Source organism: Oncorhynchus kisutch, linkage group LG2 (genome assembly GCF_002021735.2).
Source record: "Oncorhynchus kisutch isolate 150728-3 linkage group LG2, Okis_V2, whole genome shotgun sequence".
Taxonomy (NCBI): Eukaryota; Metazoa; Chordata; class Actinopteri; order Salmoniformes; family Salmonidae; genus Oncorhynchus; species Oncorhynchus kisutch.
The window spans coordinates 20,853,614-20,875,014 of record NC_034175.2 but is presented as its reverse complement, the minus strand read 5'-3'; the positions used below and the strand labels follow the sequence as shown (position 1 = coordinate 20,875,014).

General features: G+C 40.7%; 1 protein-coding gene and 1 pseudogene across 1 annotated transcript; both read left to right on the top strand.

The window, feature by feature from the left end:
* The first annotated feature begins 472 nt into the window (after positions 1–472).
* LOC109902063 (sclerostin domain-containing protein 1) lies at positions 473–3,332 on the top strand. Its single transcript, XM_020498127.2, has 2 exons — positions 473–1,296; positions 2,302–3,332. Exons 1-2 carry the CDS (start codon positions 1,089–1,091, stop codon positions 2,748–2,750), a joined length of 657 nt encoding a protein of 218 aa, XP_020353716.1. The 5' UTR covers positions 473–1,088; the 3' UTR covers positions 2,751–3,332.
* Positions 3,333–5,645: 2,313 nt separating this feature from the next.
* On the top strand, positions 5,646–20,468 carry LOC109903757 (D-ribitol-5-phosphate cytidylyltransferase-like; annotated as a pseudogene).
* The last annotated feature ends 933 nt before the right edge of the window (positions 20,469–21,401 follow it).

Below are 21,401 nucleotides of genomic sequence, written 5' to 3'. Positions count from 1 at the left end.
CCTAAAGGACTGTAGACGGGAAAGCCATCCATGTATTACTAGTCTCCTGGGATAAAATGGTTTGATTGTCTTTATTTTGTGGCGGAAGTGAGGTAGGTGAAATAACTTTTTTGTGAAATATGCCTTGCATTAAAGTAAAAAAGAGACAAGGTCGTTAGTTACAAAATCAACAATAGTACAAACAATATATTATGGCTTCACCTTTACATGTATTCAGGCAGATATTATATGACAAGATACAGTCATCTGCTTTGTTTTCAATGCTTTGTGGTATTCTACGCAGGAGGAAGGAGGGCCCTATATTTAAGGTTCATATGATAATGACACTGAACAAAAGTGTATCAGATTTCATTCACATAAGCAACAATTAGTGTCTATGTGTGACACTTCTTTTCAAATCTGGAAGACAAGGCTGAAGTGAATGCTCCCGCAGAAGTAATTATATCTCTCCTTGCCATGAGTTGCGCACACACAAAGACTCCAGTTAGTCTAGGCACTCCAATCATTAGGTATAAAAATGACAAGGGATTGAGAGGTTGAGTGGAAGAGAATGACAGAGACCGAAAGCAAATTACACAGACCGTATCAGCTTTCATTTTTGAATTAAGAAGAATAGGTGAGATTGCATGTCAGAACATGGAAGATGATTAAATGAGGGAATATATATACAAAAAAATATAAAAAACATTTAACAGAAGAAGAACACATTACTGCAAAGACCAAAAGTGGAGGGTTCTTCTATTATTTTGAATAGATTAAATGTGATGAATAGATTGCGATCTTAAGAAGCACAAATTACGCAATAGCACCAAATCCCATCAATTGGAGAGACAGGAACAGGATCACTCCAGATGTTTTAGACGCACTGGCTCTCTAGCGCACAGACACATGGGCGTGGTTATCCAGTTACGCCCAGCCTTCAGTCAAGAGATCCCATGATGTGCACCTGAGCGGTTGCCAAAACTAGACTCGGGCAGGCCTATATAAAACAAGCTCAGAACGTAGTATCTCTGCCGCAGACATCAGAGGCACAGAATCAATTTACCTGACACGGGATCTGCTTATTCCCTAAATCCCCAGAAGCAAATATGCACTTGAGCGCATGCAAGTCGTGCCACCTTGTATTCTTATTTTCTATTCTTGTGAGGAGTTGCCAGGCGTTCAATAATGATGCTACGGAGATCCTATACTCACACGTGGATACTCCTGTGCAGGATGCCCGGAGCAATGTCTCTTTAAATCGGGCAAGAAACGGCGGGAGAGGCGCGGGAAATACTGCTGGGAACGATCGAGTTGGTGAGTATTGTTCAGCATTCTTTATCAAAACATTGAGATTGTGCTTTGTTTTTAACTGATTTACTTTTTAATTTTAATTTTATTTCTCAAGACAAGTGCATAGACATATTTTTTCCAGCGCAAGCAGGTTTATAGAGGCTTCTACAATTAGGTTGTTGAGATGGTGTTCTCTAAATTATATTTGAAATTAATATACTACATTCTTAATGTAACTACTAAAATGACATGATCAGCTCTGGCCAGTAGCTAAGTAGTGACACTCTGCAGAGACAGTATCAGATGCCCCCACTGAGTGAGACCAGGCAAAGCTTGGCACAATGATCTTCAATACACACACACACACACACACACTCCTGGCAGGCGTCCAAGCAGGGCAGCAGAGATGAGTCACCCAGGGCAGCCAGGCTAGCGTTTGGGGAGTGATCGTGTGTCAGCGCCACTGAATGGAGGTGTGTTCCTATACACAGGAAGTCTGTGATTGTGGCGCTGTTTGACTTGAGCTCTCTCAGGACCCTGAGCATGAAGGAGAGAAAGGGAGCTTCTCCTCTCTTCATTCATCAAACTCTGTCATAGAGAAGGGGGCACATTGTCACAGAGGTGTATGGCAGTCTGTGAATGGGGCCCTGGCTTGGATTACAGGGAGAGTGAGGAACTGTAGCCTGGAGCAGAACAGTGCTGATAGTCCTACCAGTTGCCTGCTGATAATCCTACAAGAAAGCCAGCTCCATTGACATAGCTCAGAACACTAAAGCCCTTCCTCTCATGCAAGTGCAATGCACCATTTCCTCCCTACAAGCCAGTAACCAGTATAGGCTTACAGTCTGTGCCAAAAACCTCCAAATGAACCAAATAGATGGCTGTGTTTGTAAGGTTTTCTGATCGAAAACCCTTTGTTACCTGCAGTAGGATTCAAAGTGAAACCAAATAGTTTGTGGCCACAAAAGGACATTTTGAATCTTCAAAGTGGTTTGTTTCTCATCGTTTTTCTGTTACTCTCTTTCACAGACCAGAGAAGCCAAGTTGGCTGTAGAGAGCTGAGGTCCACCAAGTACATCTCTGATGGCCAATGCACAAGCATCAACCCCATAAAGGAGCTAGTATGTGCTGGCGAGTGCCTCCCCGCTCAGATGCTTCCCAACTGGATCGGCGGCAGCTACGGCAGAAAGTTCTGGAGCCGGAGGAACAGTCAGGACTGGCGCTGCGTCAACGACAAGACACGCACCCAACGCATCCAGCTGCAGTGCCAGGAAGGCAGCACAAGAACGTACAAAATCACTGTGGTCACCTCGTGCAAGTGTAAGAGGTACTCCCGGCAACACAACGAGTCGAGCCATATGAAGTTTGAGGAGCCTGCCTTGTCTCGGCCCCAGCTTCTCCACAAACACAAAGCCAAAGCCAAAAGGAGGCTAGGGAAGATTAAGCTAAATGAGAATTGGCATGAAGCAGAGCCCTAAAGCAGGACTGCAGAATGCCTCTGTGACTGTGGTCTTGGATTATCTCTTTATTGGGACTGGCTTGTTGTGAGGAGGACCACTGAAAGTGACTTTGTAAAAGTGAATGGCATTGGTTTGCTTGCTACATCTGAGGACCAATGGGCACCAATGAGTCATTAGCTAATAAGATGAAATTAACCTAAATGGGGTCATCATGACCAATAGAACTGTCTGGAACTTTAAGATAACTCGCGTCATTTAAGTTCTTGTATGACAATGTAAACCTGCTCATAACTCCATTATACAAACAGTTTTACAGCCAATATAATGTAATAAAATAAGCTCTGCATGAAAAGGGATTCCCAACACAAAAGCACCGCAAATACACAACACAATGTAAATATGTGTACATATATAATATGATATCACATGTCCTCTGAAGTATGATAACATATGTATAAACGTTTTCGATAAGATGTATATGATGTAATATATATGTAGTATTGCTATTCATTTGATAAACCTTTTAATATGCATCACACATATTTTGCAAAAATCTGTCATTGCTCATGCTTTCATTTTAATAAAACATGTTAACCCAAATTTCCCCTTATTGTATGTTGATTCTTAATTTACCACTTTTAAAATGGACTATTACCCAGTATTTTTTTTTCGTACTTTATTGATGTTCCCCCTGCAATTATTTTATGTCCTGGGGCCATTTTCAAGTTCTTGTTTCATTGATGTAAATCCATGTCCTGTGGCAGGCTACTTACACATAGTAATTTAGTTTTAAACATATCTTGGGTGGCAGCGCATGTCGACCACCTACAAATATGTAGGCCTACCCCAAATTGTTCTATGGAACACTAGATGGCATTTCAATGTTGAAGCATGTACAGTCGAAGTTTACATACACCTTAGCCAAATACATTTAAACTCATTTTTCTCACAATTCCTGACATTTAATCCCAGTAAAAATCCCTGTCTTAGATCAGTTATTATCACCACTTTATTTTAAGAATGAAATGTCAATAATAGTTGAGAGTTATTTCAGCTTTTATTTTTTTTCATCCCATTCCTAGTGGGTCAGAAGTTTACATACACTCAATTAGTATTTGGTAGCATTGCCTTTAAATTGTTTCACTTGGGTCAAACGTTTTCGGGTAGCCTTCCACAAGCTTCCCACAATAAGTTGGGTGAATTTTGGCCCATTCCTCCTGACAGAGCTGGTTTAACTGAGTCAGGTTTGTAGGCCTCCTTGCTTGCAGACGCTTTCTCAGTTCGTCCCACAAATGTTCTATAGGATTGAGGTCAGGGCTTTGTGATGGCCATTCCAATACGCTTACTTTGTTGTCTTGAAGCCATTTTGCCACAACTTTGGAAGTATGCTTGGGGTCATTGTCCATTTGGAAGACCCATTTGCGACCAAGCTTCAACTTCCTGACTGTTGTCTTGAGATGTTGCTTTAATATATCCACATCACTTTTCTTCTTCATGGCGCCATCTATTTTGTGAAGTGCACTAGTCCCTCCTGCAGCAAAGCACCCCCACAACATGATGCTGCCACTCCCGTGCTTCACAGTTGGGATGGTATTCTTCGGCTTGCTAGCCTCCCTCTTTTTCCTCCAAACATAACGATGGTCATTATGGCCAAACAGTTCTATTTTTGTTTCATCACACCAGAGGACATTTCTCCAAAAAGTACAATCTTTGTCCCCATGTGCAGTTGCAATCCGTAGTCTGGCTTTTTTATGGCGGGTTTGGAGCAGTGGCTTCTTCAATGCTGAGCAGCTTTTCAGGTTATGTCGATATAGGACTCGTTTTTACTGTGGATATAGATACTTTTGTACCTGTTTCCTTCAGCATCTTCTCAAGGTCCTTTGCTTTGTTCTGGGATTGATTTGCACTTTTCATACCAAAGTGCGTTCATCTCTAGGAGACAGAACGTGTCTCCTTCCTGAGCGGTAAGATGACTGCGTGGTCCCCATGATGTTTATACTTGCGTACTATTGTTTGTAGAGATGAATGTGGTACCTTCAGGCATTTGGAAATTGCTCCCAAGGATGAACCAGACTTGTGGACGTCTACAATTTATTTTCTGAGGTCTTGGCTGATTTATTTGGATTTTCCCATGATGTCAAGCAAAGAGGCACTGAGTTTGAAGGTAGGTCTTGAAATACATCCACAGGTACACCTCCAATTGATTCAAATGATGTCAAATAGCCTATCAGAAGCTTCTAAATCCATGACATCATTTTCTGGGATGTTCCAAGCTGTTTAAATGCACAGTCAACTTAGTGTATGTAAACTTCTGACCCACTGGAAATGTGATACAGTGAATTATAAGTTGGAAAAATGACTTGTGTCATGCACAAAGTAGATGTCCTAACCAACTTTCCAAAACTATAGTTTGTTAACAAGAAACTGGTGGTGTAGTTGAAATCGAGTTTTAATGACTCCAACCTAAGTGTATGTAAACTTCTGACTTCAACTGTAGGTGAAGTAATCCCATATCGTATAGGCCTACACATACAATTATCAGATCCCACTAGTTATACAGTTGCACCAGATCAAGCAATCTTGAATAAATGAATATGCAGCGGGTAGCCTGGCAGTTAAGAGTGTTGGGCCAGTAACTGAAAGGTTGTTGGTTCAAAACCCTGAGCTGACTAGGTGTAAAATCTCTCAATGTGCCATTGAGCAAGACACTTAACCCTAATTGCTCATGTAAATCGCTCTGGATAAGAGCATCTACTAAATGACTAAAATGTAAATGAATGCTCAATTGCATCAAGCAGTCAACATTTTAAAAGGCATGAAAGTCATAAATAACCACAAATACATAGTAGATATGATGATATCGAAATCTTGAGAACATCAGCAAAGACCCCACAGATAACATCAGTGACGTGTAGCTCGTATGGGGCTTCCTCGACCGCGCAAATCGAATCAATCACTAGTCTACGCGACTCCGCCCATAAAATAATGAATGGACGGTACACGGGGATACCGGTAGGATATATTCGTGACATCAATGTTAGTCCGTTTTAACTTCAAATTAATAAATTGTCCTGAAGCATGCAAGAGGAAACGGGCGACATGGCCAGGCCTGTTGATCCAGGGCATTTCTCAACATGCGAAGCCCGGTTGGACAAGCACATTGCGGGACTTTGCAGTGTCGATTTCCAGGTAGCTGTGGTTCTTCCAGCCGGTGGCAGTGGAGAAAGAACGGGGATATTGACACCCAAACAGCTCTGCACGTTTCTCAACAGACTTCTGATAAGCTACACAATTCAAACTTTCGAGAGGTAACACTTGAAGTGTCGAATGTTTGCATGCAAATACATATCTGTCCCGTTTGGAATACTGTAGTTTTATGGTCCTGCCCCTTAACCTTGTCACTGCACAAGACAGTGGCCACATGTAAACAAACAATTTCACTGGGGTGCCAAGCTCTTTTATGTTATCGTTGAATAAATGTGAGGTTTTGTAATGTCTCAAATTATCCCATTCAAAAGATCTTTGCTGAATCCATCAGGTCACACATTACAATTTTGAGTCTTTCTACAACTTCCCAAAACTTTCTACAACGTCCAAAATAGCCTACTTGTTCTTTATACTACCATGTATTTTTGTTTCAATGTGACCATTTCATTTGAATTCGGTTGAAATAATGTATGCAAATAATTGCACCCGAATGTGTTATGTATGGTAATATAACAAGTCATGACACAAGTAATGAAACAAGTATACTCAACAAGAATGATATGTTCTAACCGCAGTGCGAAAGCTGTTGACTTATGACTAGACATACTGTTTCTTTGACAGAGTGCCATGGATCCAAAGCATCGTTGTGGTGGTTGCCAAGGAGAGCTTAGATTTGATGATGGACATTATCCACCGCTTCCACCACAGAAATGTCCTAGTGGTACATGGCGGATCTACTCGCCACAGATCTATATTCAATGGGGTCGGGCCCTCAGTGAGTGAGAGGGTGGTATGGCCCGCGTCAAACCAAAGGTGGTCATCATTCATGATGCAGTGCGTCCCTTTGTGGAAGAGGACTTCCTCTTGAAGATAACAATGGCTGCCAAAGAGCAAGGGGTTTGTACATATTCAAAGTCCTCTATCTCTTCCACCGCGACACAGTCAGTGGGGCACAGACGGACCGATTCATTGCTCTCAACTGTAGCCATGTGTACCTACTGTAAGCCATGACAAATGTAAACCACATTGGCTGATATTAGTGGCTAAGGAAGACACTGATATGTTTAGATGGTGATTCATATTTACATTTTACTAGCTGTGACATGATATTGTTGAAGGCTGGTCACAAAAGTGAGAAGTGAGAGCAGGAGCTCTTTGACATTGGGGCTGACTGTGTGTGTGTGTGTGTGTGTGTGTGTGTGTGTGTGTGTGTGTGTGTGTGTGTGTGTGTGTGTGTGTGTGTGTGTGTGTGTGTGTGTGTGACTGACTCTCAAAGCCGGCAGTCTGGTCTTCATTAACTTGCCAGTATCCCCGATCATGATTAAATGTCAGTCTCCTCCGAAGAGCATGAGATTAATTTTGATTTTAACAACATGTGTAACACACATAACACATGTTTGCTTTCATTCCATTTGCAAGTCATTTTGCCCCCATTACCTCATTGACCATACTTGTTCTTGGCACAATGGGGATTTTCATCCACAATCACGTCATGGTCACAAGAAAATATGATCTCAGGAATGTTGTTTAAAAAGCATTGTATGCACAAGCTGTTGTTTAGCTAGTATTTATTGTTGTTATCCAGCCATGGCTAGAACAATTGTGGTAAGCCTCAAGACACAATAGCATCGGAACCATTTGATACATTATGGATTGATGTGTGTATTTGCCATAAAGAATAAGGAAGAATGACATATTCTGTTCCGTTTATTATTTTGCAGGCTGCTGGGGCTATCCGACCTCTGGTTTCCACAGTGATTGCTACCACATTGGAGGGCTACCTGGACCATTCTCTGGAGAGAACCAAGTACAGAGCCAGTGAGATGACCCAGGGATTCATCTATGATGTCATCTACCAGGCTTATCAGAGGGTAGGTACTTCTAGGCAGCTCTTGTACACAAAACATTACTTGTAGTCTACCCAAGGTCCAGTTAATAAAAACTGGTAGCCCGATTTTGGGGCTATGTAAAAAATACATAGCCCCGTGAACCCAGCCTGATCTCACGAAAACTCACATTCTGTTTCAATTCAACAGAAAGTGAATGCATCAGTCAGTCTGTTTGACCTGGCTAAAAATGACTATGTTTACCGTGCACATTTGAATTAGGGATGTGACTGATATAAGAACCAACTATTGAATGATTTTCTTAAATGGAAATATGCCAACAAGGATGCACCTTGAAACAAAGTCCAAACCAAGCCTTGTACAGTAGTTAGTTTTCACGTTTAGATAATGATTTTGTGAAGTTGTCTCCACTTCCGGTCAGGGAAATAGAGAACCTTAGAGGTCTGCAAACCTTTTTCCAAATCGAGCACTAGTCATGTCCTGCAGGTTTTGAATGTTCTCTCTCAATGTCAAATAATTGCTTTAAAAGGTCCCTTGAATCACATAAAATGACAGTCTGAGAGAGATTTATGCTTAAGAAATAATTAATCCCAGCAATGCGACTAGATGACAAAAGACTTTATGATTCTCATACATCACACCAAGTCTTTACAGTCGTCCATTGTTCACCAGATGTGCTCGAACCTGCAGGGTTTCAAGCTGAAGAGATTGTGGTGTGGGTGCCATCATTTTCACTATGGCATGGTTATGTCTGGGAAAGAAATGACACATTAATATACTCTGGCACTGTGCAGCCTATCACTCCATCGAACAACAGAAAAAGACCTCTTGGCTTGGCAAAGGTAACTTAAAAATAACATTGAAGTAAAGTGGTTACTACAGGAAGAAACATCCAAGAATACTTGTGAAATAATAATGGAAAGAATTTCACCTTGGGGTGATATCTCACAAAACTAGAACAAAAAAACAACATGATTTGGGGGATTTTCACAGCATTTAATCATAGAAGGGTCCTTTGGAGGAATGTTTGTTGACATATATTTGACATTTTTGAAGTATAATTCACATGAAGCTTTACGTCTTGCTCTGTACTATGAGTAGTATTTTGATTTCAATTTTTCAGTATTTCAACAATTTTCTTGCAATTATTTATGAAAATGTAAAAAAATATATAAACATGAACTGTGTTTGGATTTGTTACTTGGAAAAACACTCTATTACATATAATCTATTACATTCTCTTTATTTTGATTTTTTTTTACGCCATCCATTCAGCACGAAGCTCCACTATATTGCCTATCAGATGAGCGAAGGTGTAGATTTTCCTTTGGTACTTTTTGCAGTAGTTTGGTCGATTTCATTAGACTTAAATACTTTAGGTCCTTGATGATAAGTAATCCCTTTGATTATATGCCTTTCATTTCAATGCATTATTATGTGTAGGATTGACCTGACATAGTTTGCATTTGCGCGGCGGTCAATGCGCCGGTTATTTGAATCTTGCGATCTGCATTTGAAGTCGGGTTTTGATTTGATAGCCGGTATTTAATGGCTTTAATATGTAGGCTATGTATCTTTTCGTAAAGCTGCCAGAATGTTTTTGGACGATATCCGTTTGATGTGTTAGATTTACCAATACATAATTTCGTTGTGATAAAAGGCACATTTTTGAATTGCATTCATCAGATTTTGATTGTTTATATGGAAATTGTGTTAGAACATATTCAATATTTATGTTTTATCGTAATGAGTATAAATGTCTCTTTCACACGTATTTGTGGAACAATTCCATATAGGGTGAGTATTGGTTAAATGGGACACAGACAAAAGTAGGACTCTTAAGCTTTGTAATAGATATATTTAAATATTCTACAATAACATAATCAACAATCAATACCCATCAAATACCTAAGTATTTGATGATAAACAATGGGTTCAATGGGTATGACATCATCATTGTGGGTGTGGCATCCCATGGACTAACAGAGGCATAATGGTAAGTAAAATGACAGTGTTCTGAGGTAAATCATGTTATAAAACATGAAGGAAGAATATTCACTGTCTAATTACAACATATTTTGTAACGGGATGTAATTGAGAATCAAAATGACTGTAAGTGGTTTTTGTACTACAGTACTCTCACCTTTTTAAAATATTACAATTTTGGCAGTTTCCCATTATTTTTACAACAATTATTTTACCAGGTAAGTTGACTGAGAACACATTGTCATTTACAGCAACGACCTGGGGAATAGTTACAGGGTATGAATGAGCCAATTGGAAGCCGGGGATAATTAGGTGGCCATGATGAGGTCCAGATTGGGAATTTAGCCAGAATGCCAAGGGTTAACACCCCTGCTCTTACGATGAGTGCCATGGGATCTTTAGTGACCACAGAGTGTCAGGACACCTGTTTAACGTCCCATCCAAAAGAAGGCACCCTACACAGGGCAATGTCCCCAATCACTGCCCTGGGGCAAGGGATATTTTTTGGGGGACCCGTGTAAAAAGTGCCTTGTACTGGCCCTCCAACAGCGCTTCCAGCATAATCTGGTCTCCCACCCAGGGACCAACCGGGACCAACTCTGTGTATCAGAGGCAAGCCAGCAGTGGGATTCAGGGTGGTATGCTGCTGCCAATTGCCTACTGTCAAACTGGGAGACACTGTTACTTTAAACACTCCCCAAGGTCATTTGAACGGAGAAATACCATTTTGAAATAGATGTTTCCTTAACAGATATCCATTTTCTTAATAGGATCAAATGTTCCATTTAATTTTCCTTAATTCTGCTATCGGCTAGCTTGATAGCGAAAGCTAGCATAGCTTCATTTTACTTGGAAAGATATCAACATTAAAAACCCTAGCTATCTATGTACATAACCATACAAGAATAGTGCCTTCAGAAAGTGTTCACACCCCTTGACCCTTTTCAAATGTTGTTGTGTCACTGGCCAAGACAATACCTCATATTGTCAAAGTGGAATAATGTTTTTTGAATTGTTTACAAATAAATAGAAAATAAAAAGCTGAAATGTCTTTTCAATAAGTATTAAACCCCTTTGTCATGGCAAGCCTAAATAAGTTCATAAGTAAAAATGTGAATAAAACATGGATTCACTCTGTGTGCAATAATAGTGTTTAACAATTTTCTGTAAGGTCCCTCAGTCGAGCAGTGAATTTCAAACACAGATTCAACCACCAAGACCACAGAGGTTTTCCAATGCCTTGCAAAGAAGGGAACCTATTGGAAGATGGGAAATTTTGTTATCAAAAGCAGACATTGAATATCCATCTGAGCATGGTGAAGTTATTAACTTACGCTTTGGAGGGTGTATCAATACGCCCAGTCACGACACAAATACTTCCTAGCTCCAAAACTCTATTTTTAGCCCAGTTTCTGGAGAGGAAGGAAACTGCTCAGGATTTCAACATCAGGCCAGTGGTGACTTTAAAACAGTTACATAGTGTAATGGTTGTGATAGGAGAAAACTTAGGATGGATCAACAACATTCTACATCTCTTCATTCAAAGACTCAATCATGGACACTCTTACTGACAGTTGTGGCTGCTTTGCATGATGTGTTGTCTCTACCCTCTTGCCTTTGTACTGTTGTCTGTACCCAATAATGTTTGTACCATGTTGTGCTGCTACCATGTTGTTGTCATGTGGTGTTGCTACCATGCTGTGTTGTCATGTGTTGCTGCCATGCTATGTTGTTGTCTTAGGTCTCTCTTTATGTAGTGTTGTGGTATCTTTTCTTGTTGTGATGTGTGTTTTGTCCTCTCTATATATATATATATATATATACACTGCTCAAAAAAATAAAGGGAACACTAAAATAACACATCCTAGATCTGAATGAATGAAATATTCTTATTAAATACTTTTTTCTTTACATAGTTGAATGTGCTGACAACAAAATCACACAAAAATTATCAATGGAAATCAAATTTGTCAACCCATGGAGGTCTGGATTTGGAGTCACACTCCAAATTAAAGTGGAAAACCACACTACAGGCTGATCCAACATTGATGTAATGTCCTTAAAACAAGTCAAAATGAGGCTCAGTAGTGTGTGTGGCTTCCACGTGCCTGTATGACCTCCCTACAACGCCTGGGCATGCTCCTGATGAGGTGGCGGATGGTCTCCTGAGGGATCTCCTCCCAGACCTGGACTAAAGCATCCGCCAACTCCTGGACAGTCTGTGGTGCAACGTGGCGTTGGTGGATGGAGCGAGACATGATGTCCCAGATGTGCTCAATTGGATTCAGGTCTGGGGAACGGGCGGGCAAGTCCATAGCATCAATGCCTTCCTCTTGCAGGAACTGCTGACACACTCCAGCCACATGAGGTCTAGCATTGTCTTGCATTAGGAGGAACCCAGGGCCAACCGCACCAGCATATGGTCTCACAAGGGGTCTGAGGATCTCATCTCGGTACCTAATGGCAGCCAGGCTACCTCTGGCGAGCACATGGAGGGCTGTGCGGCCCCCCAAAGAAATGCCACCCCACACCATGACTGACCCACCGCCAAACCGGTCATGCTGGAGGATGTTGCAGGCAGCAGAACGTCCTCCACGGCGTCTCCAGACTCTGTCACGTCTGTCACGTGCTCAGTGTGAACTTGCTTTCATCTGTGAAGAGCACAGGGCGCTAGTGGCGAATTTGCCAATCTTTGTGTTCTCTGGCAAATGCCAAACGTCCTGCACGGTGTTGGGCTGTAAGCCTCCTGATGTACTGGCCTGTCTCCTGGCAGCGCCTCCATGCTCTGGACACTACGCTGACAGACACAGCAAACCTTCTTGCCACAGCTCGCATTGATGTGCCATTCTGGATGAGCTGCACTACCTGAGCCACTTGTGTGGGTTGTAGACTCCGTCTCATGCTACCACTAGAGTGAAAGAACCGCCAGCATTCAAAAGTGACCAAAACATCAGCCAGGAAGCATAGGAACTGAGAAGTGGTCTGTGGTTACCACCAGCAGAACCACTCCTTTATTGGGGGTGTCTTGCTAATTGCCTATAATTTCCACCTGTTGTCTATTCTATTTGAACAACAGCATGTGAAATTTATTGTCAATCAGTGTTGCTTCCTAAGTGGACAGTTTGATTTCACAGAAGTGTGATTGACTTGGAGTTACATTGTGTTGTTTAAGTGTTCCCTTACTTTTTTTGAGCAGTGTGTATATATATATATTTTTATTTATTTTTTTATCCCAGCCCCCATCCCTACAGGAGGCCTTTCGCCTTTTGGTAGGTAGTCATTGTAAATAAGAATTTGTTTTTAACTGACTTTCCTAGTTAAATAAAGGTTTAAAAAAATCATTTAAATAATAATTGTAATTACTCCACAATACTAACCTAATTGACAGAGTGAAAATGAGGAAGCCTGTACAGAATAAAACATTTTCCAAAACATGCATCCTGTTTGAAACAAGGCACTAAATGAATGCTGAAAAAAATGTGGCAAAGCAAATCACTTTTTGTCCTGTATACAAAGTGTTATGTTTGGGGAAAATCCAATACAACATATTACTGAGTACCACTTTCTATATTTCCAAGCATAGTGGTGGCTGCATCATGTTATGGGTATACTTCTAATCTTTAAGGACTGGGGAGTTTTTCAGGTTAAAAAAGAAACGTAATGGAGCTTAGCACAGGCAAAATCCTGGAGGAAAATCTTGTTCAGTATACTTTCCACCAGACACTGGGAGATAAATTCACCTTTCAGCAGGACAGTAACCTAAAACACAAGGCCAAATCTACACTGGAGTTGCTTACCGAGAAGACAGTAAATGTTCTTGAGTGGCCCAGTTACAGTTTTGATTTAAATCTGCTTGAAAATAAATGGCAAGACTTGAAAATGGTTGTCTAGCTATGATCATCAACCAATTTGACAGAGCTTGAAGAATTTTGATAAGAATAATGGGCAAATGTTGCACAACCCAGGTGTCGAAAGCTCTTTAGAGACTAAGGCAGAAAGACTCACAGCTATAAGCTATTCCAAAGGGGATTCTAACGTGTTGACTCATGGGGTTGAGTACTTATCTAATCAAGATATATTAGTGCTTTATTTTTCATATTTTCTTGTTAGAATTAGAATGTTAGAATTTTTTCCCCACTTTGACATTGCAGAGTATTTCGTGTAGATCATTAATTATTAATGTTCCACAAAAATACCCAGTGTTTTTAATACATTTAATTTATCACGAATATATATTATTCATGTACCCTCTCAATGATCCTTCTTTACAATAAATAATTAAGTGTCCCACTTTGCCAATCAAGGTGGCCCAATTTGCCAGTATTGGATGCGTTACTTGAAAAAGTACTATTATAGTATTACAATATTTGAACACAGTAACTTGTTATAATATTCCATTACTGATACAAGTAATACATTACTGTAATGCGGTACTTTTGTAACGCATTACCCCCAACACTGAAAATGTTTTGATTTGCTATATTTTTTTATATATTGTTGAACAATATATACTCTGTGGGCATTTCAAAGTTCCAGAGTGGGATCTCTTCTACTGTTAAAGTTATGCTCCAATTTGTAAGCATTACAAACAGTGATTGTGAAAATCGATTCAAAACAGTTGCCCTCTGCTGGTGATTTGCAGGATGTGCAATGATACAAGTAAAATGAGGGCTGTGATTGGTTACATTGCCTACTTTGACAATTTCTCTGTATAAAATTGTCCATAACATCAAAACTAGCAGAGATCCCACTTTGGAACTTTGATATGCCTGTAGAGTATACTATATTCAAGAATATATGAAAACATTTGCCATATCGAAAAGGGTATGTTTTCAATATTCATACATTCATTTAAGAAAATCATTATTGAAATCAAAATGTTACTTATATTACAGAGCAAGTGGCAAAGCTTCATATGAAAAACATTTTTCTTTGTAGCACCTACAGATGAAACATTCTAACGTCTTAAAGGAGGCCTGGGTAAGACCATAATGTCACAAATGTTCCAACTTCAATTCATTATTTCTCAATTGTGCTTTATGATACAAATGTCAAATATGTCAATAATCCTTCCTCCAATGGACCCTTCTATGGATTAAATGTTGGGAAAATCTCCCAAATCATTTTTTATTTTTTTTAACCTAGATTCGTCAGGAATCACCCCTTTGACCAAAATCATAAATGTGTGGATTCTTATCTTAAAATGTAGGTTTATAAGTTTTACATTGTAAGATTTTCTGTCTATCACAAATCCGTCACTGCAAAAATTCACCATATTTATATTTCAACCAGCCCAGATACTTCAGAGCTCTGCTATTTGAACCTTGGGTCGATTTAGATGATGATGCCGATACCAGTGTTTTGAAGCCTTGACGAAGAGCCGAAGTACGGTTCCAATTGGAGCCCCATTTGTCTGCAGTTATTTTGGTTCCTGGCACCTACGAATTTTAGATTACCAGGGAGCCCTGTTGGTTTTGGCTTTGACTCTGAAAATGAGAGCACATTCACTATGCAAGTGAAGTGGAGTGTCAAGGCCAGTCAAGTAGCATTTCACTGATAATTAAGACAAATTTGTTGTGATGTAAGTGTATTTGTGAGAACCAGAGACTCTAGCGCGATGGGGAGTGCACCACCCCCTCTCCACTTGTGTCCATCGAAGTTGGGGAAGTGTAAGGTGTCTGTCAAGTTAGCACTGTAGGACATATTCTGCATGAGCCTCACATTTGTAGTTTGACATGCATTGAGCCTGGCAGAACTCTGGTCTGAAAAGACAAAGGGGAGACACGCTATCCTTGTCCCCAGTGCACGCCTTTGTACTGGGAGAGAATTCTACAGGTTCGATTACCACAGGACCCAGTCATATTTCTCATTCAGTTCCAGGGACCTGAGAAAAAGGCCCTCTCTTTTATAATCCTGATAAAATATTGCCCGCATATTATCTCAGGTAGCATGATTTAGCCTTTGATTTAGCCTTTGTAGTCCACACACAGTATCTTAAAAGCCATGAGCTCATCGCTTATATCACTTTTTCAATGCAATGCGATCTACAGCGCCGGCAATCTGATTCCAATGTGTTCTCACTGCACTGGGCCAAAGTGTTATGAACTCAACTTTCCTCTGAATTGGGGTGGCAGGTAGCCTAGCGGTTAAGAGCGTTGGGCCAATAACCGAAACGTCACTGGTTAGAATCCCCGAGCCGACTAGATGAAAAATCTGTTTAGATGTAACTATGGTTGATGTGAGTTTGTGAGCTATCCTCTTTTGTTTGTCCCCAGAAGACTTTCTCAACTCTGTTTATGAAATAGGAACTAACTCCGTTTGTTATGCATCGTCAACAATCCCACGTCTCTTGTGTCCTGTCCTCATAGTGCAGCGAGTCGGACTTTAAGTTTGGCACAGAGTGCCTTCATCTGGCGCTGCAGTACTGTGGCACCAATGCCAAGCCCATCGAGGGCCCGCCAACCCTGTGGAAGGTGAGCAAGCCTGGTACACTGGAACTCAGTTTGGGACAATATCTTTTAGCCTAAATTAGGCCATTGTCATAGCTCTAGCTGTATTCTTATTACTAGTTTGTTATACAGGGACAAGTACAGATGTGAATTTATACATTGTCTATTGTATCTAATACTACTTGATATGATGACTGAAAGTAAAGTTTTTTTAATGGTTTTTATAGCATTGAAATAAGCCATAGGGTAAGGCCTATGAATCTAAATATATTTGCACTAAAATGAACAATGCTTTTTAGAACAGGTTTGATGCTAACATGTTGTTAAACTAAGTTTATTTCTACTGTAGGTGACATACAAAGGAGATTTGGCTGCAGCAGAGTCCATTGTCAAAGGTATGTATCTGTATACATTTTTATACACAACTTTGTCATTGTACTGTTTTGTTTGTACTTTATCATCACTTTGTCATTGTACTGTTTTTAAGTGCAATATTTCCATGATTGTTGTTTATCTCGACAGTAAAACCACATACTTTATAGACCTAATGTACGTTAGCACTATTTTCTATACCACATAAATGACGTAAAGGCGTTTTGTCCTGTGTGAGACAATGCCAGGTCAGAATGGAATAGAGTGTAGATGAGAAATAGAATAGTCTTTTATTGTTCTCCCATGAAGATATTCTACCAAGTCTTGTTTTTAAGTTTGTCAGAAAGTAAGGGAGGGTGTTTGCAGTCTGTGATGTGAATGCCATCTATACAAGTCAGGGCAGGGTAGAGCCATCATGTTCTCTGCACAGTCAGGGAAACATCCATAAAGTCATCAGTCCTACTCTTTACCTCTGTATGCACCTGGGCCGTCCAACTGGATTATGACATATTGAGCATAGTAATTATACCAAGAGAGCTTTGTGTGTGAATGAATTCATTGTTAGTGTGTGTTGGGAGCATATGGAAGAATACATCTTCATTCATGTGTGTGCGTGTGTCTTTGGCACATCACTTCCCCACGTAAATCAAGTTGAATTGCGAGTGCTGCTGATTTCAATGAATTCTCGCTATGTTTAAAGATGATTATCATTGCTTAGTAATGGAGTTTTGCAGCAAAAGTGGCCAAAGTACACTTTCTTTTTCAGAGACTCTCTCCCAGTCGGCCTGTGTTGTCACAGGTGAGTCTGCACAGGCTACAGAGCTGGCCAACGCTCTGCAGAGGCGCATGAGCGCTTTGGACATGGTATGGTGATGATTATGACGATGATTACAATTACAATGTTTGTGAGATTTTACATGCGATCATCACATTGATGTTTCTTCCACCCCTCCGACAACACCCCTCTCCCAGACCATGTGAGCTCTGCTTGGGTGGGCCCCGGTTAGACTTGCCATCTGCTGTTAGACCTATAATGGAGCTTGTCTGAAGGCTTCCAAACCCTCCTCCCCCCCATCCCCCCTCTGCCTCTCCACCACTCCACCTCCCCGGCATGACGGAAAGCAGATGGCAGTCATATAGTTCATGCCATGGGAATTATCTGATTAATTGAGTGTTCAGCGATGACTCTTCACTACCGCCCATCATGTTGAAGGGCAACCAGTGTGCCCATACCGTCCCCGTATGACATATCTCCCGTTCATTCTCAGTCAGGGTGAAGGGGTCACAGGTTGCCATATCGTCCCCACAAATCACATTGCACTTCTCCATTCTCATGAATTATATAACAGACATCCCGGCCTCCTACCATACCGTCCCCACATCGCCGTCGAGTCTCTTCCTTCCTGCGTATATCGAAAAGTATATACATCCTCCCTCGGTAGTTGACAACAGAGGGGGGAAATGCATGGCGGATGAAGTGTGTTGGTGATACAGGGAGAGCACAGACACACCGACAGCTCATCCTCCTGTGAAGCAGTGCCAAGCCCTTCATCAGGCAGTACGCGTCAAACAGGCAGCGGATCTAGCTGTCGTGGTGCTAGGCAGACCCCGGAGACGTATGGGATCCTAGGAACCTAAGGCTTTGGCTCTGATTGGAACCATCGTTCCTTGCACACGGGTGCCCGGTGGGGTCGTGTTGCGGTGCACGCGTCTGGGACCAGATACATCCTTCCCAGGGGTTCGAGGGAGATGAAAGGAGAGGAAATGGAGGAGTTAGCTTTGTGATCAGTGCCATTAATGAATCTAATACAGGGGATAAGGGAGGTAGAGCCTGAGCTGGAGCTTGGAGGCGAGCACACAGTGTGGTGTGTGTGCAGGTGGAGGATTTGGCTGCGTGTGTGTTATTGTGGGGAGAATATGATTAGGGGATTCTCATAGCAGGATGAATATGGACGTGATCCCATAATCATAGTGGAAGATACAAAATAAACATGAAATTGTATTAATATGCAATATATTATAAACAATGTTCTTGTTAGCACTTTTATTTCTTGTTCTGTACATAATGTTGGTCAAATATTATTATTATTTTTTTGTTTTTTTGTTGTTGTTGTTGCCACAATAACCCCAGATCACTTGTCCTTTATCAGACATTCCCAGACCGTTCAAACAAACAGCTTTCTTCTCCATTCATCATTTTTGATTTAATAAGTAAACCTATTAGTGACACATTTATTTCAGTGTCTTGAAACAAAGGAATTGGAATTTTACCACAAAAACATAATTCTGACATTACAGTAGAGCTACCACTGAAACATCTGCATGTTTTTTTTATTTTAAATTTAGGCTCTGAGTCCATTTGTGTCGGAGCCCAATCTAATAGACATTAGTGTCATGATAGGAAGGGAGGATCTGATGAAGGGAGAACACCTCCATCCCCTCCTTATCTTTAACATTTTGAGCTTGGTATAAGATAGTATTTCATATTCACTCAAGATTAAGTACAATCTTGGAACACATGAATTATATCCCTCCTTTTTCAAAAATATGAACCTTGACCTACTAGATATTTAGTCATGGACACAGCCAGATAGAGGAACAGCTAGGTCGGGACAAAGCTCACTGAACTACACTTTGAGCACTATATTCAAATCATGTCTATCCTTTCTCTTTGTCTGAGTTTCTCGGCATTTCGAACAAGCAACTCATAGTTTGAAAAAGTAATAGGTAACACTTTATTTTATAGCCTGTTTTAAGCTGGGACTTGGTATTTCTAAGGTCTTTACTAGGAAACAATGTTGGTAACATCTTTCTGAATTGAAACTGAATTGAAACTCATAGTTTGGGGCAGTTCTCTTTTTTTTTCCTCTGGCAGCCTGGAACTTGATTTCTGCCTCGGTCACGGAATCTCTGGTGTGTCTTGTACTTGGTCCTTGACCTCCTGTCTCCTTGGCTCTCCCAGACAGACTTCTTGAACAAACATCCCATTCCAGAATTTCATGCCCAACTAACCTTGTTTAAATCATGTCAGAAAATATAATCTCGCAAATCTACATTTCTGACTGATGCTTTTCCCTCAGAACCCACAAGCAACTTATCTTTCTGGATCAAATAACCCTCCACATGTTTCCTGTAACCATTTCATATTTATAATTGTCGTTGTTATTCTAAACGGTTCAAAGTCAGTGACAAACACAGAGCGTGGATGTTTGTTTCTGTGTTTATTTCCTCTTGTGTATGAAATGTTGGACAGGACCAGGGAAGAATTACTGGGAAAACAGAAGAGATGAACATGAAATGGACACACTGACTGTAGCATGTTGTACAGCTTCATTTCATTTGTATTCAAGGGCTAAATTCGTTGAAAGAAACTCAGCTAAAATGTGGTTACAATTACAGTGAACAAAAATGCTTTTACTATTTTGGACTGTGCTGAATTTTGATTCGATTTACAGTGTAATGTCATTTAACTTGGCTCATCTGCAATTCTGTCCCCAGGCTTCTTTCTACGCTTTATCATTCTGCCAGCTCGGAGAGACAAAGAGAACCCAGCAGTGGTTCCTTGTCTCTTTCATTTGTTCTAATGAGCAATCCAGCCATGGAGAGAATTTAGCTTAAGATCAATGGGGTTCAACTCTAGTCCTGGAGCTACGTAATGTATGCTGGTTTTGTCCTTGCTTTCTAATCAGGGACTCATTTATTATTGGGTAACCAGGTGTGTGGACTGAGACTCTCCGGTTGAAATGAATTGATGAAGTGCCAGGGAGAAATTAATTCCTGCATGGAAAACCCTCTTGGACTGTAGTTGAGCTCCCCTGCATTCCAATATAATTTAACAGCACTAACTAACATCACAATTTGGTTTATTTGACATTTTAATAAAGTATTTCTGTAAAATTTTTCTTTGTGTCTTTCTTTGAGGAGGTGGATGTGATCTCAGACTTGATAAGGAGATGATCTCTGTCAAAAGAGTGGAACTTTATTTGAGTTTCTGTAAGTTCACACTTCAGGAGTTTAGGAAAACAGAATATAAGTAAGCCTGTTTAAACACTATGAAAATGCTTTATGTTATTGCCAAAATGTAAATTTTTTGCTGTTCAGATAGCCAACTCAACAATATTCCACTCTTTTCTGACAATTGCTTTTAATTTGTATCCATACGTGAACAGTTCTTGCTTGCCTGAAGTTGGAAAAACGCTGAGTGCGTTGGAGGAGGCAGACCGAGCACTCCTGCATCCAGTGGTCATTAGTTGGGTGAGTTGAGTTCACATGGGGATAAATGTGTGAATAGAGCCTCATACTGGTGATTGGGGACACTGCCCTGTGTAGGGTGGCGTCTTTCGGGTGGGACGTTAAACAGGTGTCCTGACTGAGGTCATTAAAGATCCCATGGCACTTGTCGTAAGAGTAGGGGTGTTAACCCCGGTGTCTTGGCTAAATTCCCAATCTGGCCCTCAAACCATCACGGTCACCTAATAATCCCCAGTTTACAATTGGCTCATTCATCCCCCTCCTCTCCCCTGTAACTATTCCCCAGGTCCTTGCTGTAAATGAGAACGTGTTCTCAGTCAACTTACCTGGTAAAATAACAGAAAAAAATATGAATTCACAGTTGCCTTACCAACACTCTTGTTCTGGTACTGGAAATTAGACTCTCTTCAGTTCTCTATGCTTGGGGCTCTTTGCCCCTTACTGTTCACTTTGCTTGTTGTGAATTGGCCCTGTTGCTTTAAGGATGGACTGTAAGCTTGCGAAGGCCATGGAACCCTCTGATGTTTGGGTATCCCAGTAGCAATCGCACACATTCA

Excerpts from the sequence above, each read along its gene's own strand:
- LOC109902063 (XM_020498127.2), top strand. The coding sequence starts at position 1,089 with ATGCACTTGAGCGCATGCAAGTCGTGCCACCTTGTATTCTTATTTTCT. Across the intron at positions 1,297-2,301 it reads TGCTGGGAACGATCGAGTTG|ACCAGAGAAGCCAAGTTGGC; the intron begins GTGAGTATTGTT and ends TCTCTTTCACAG.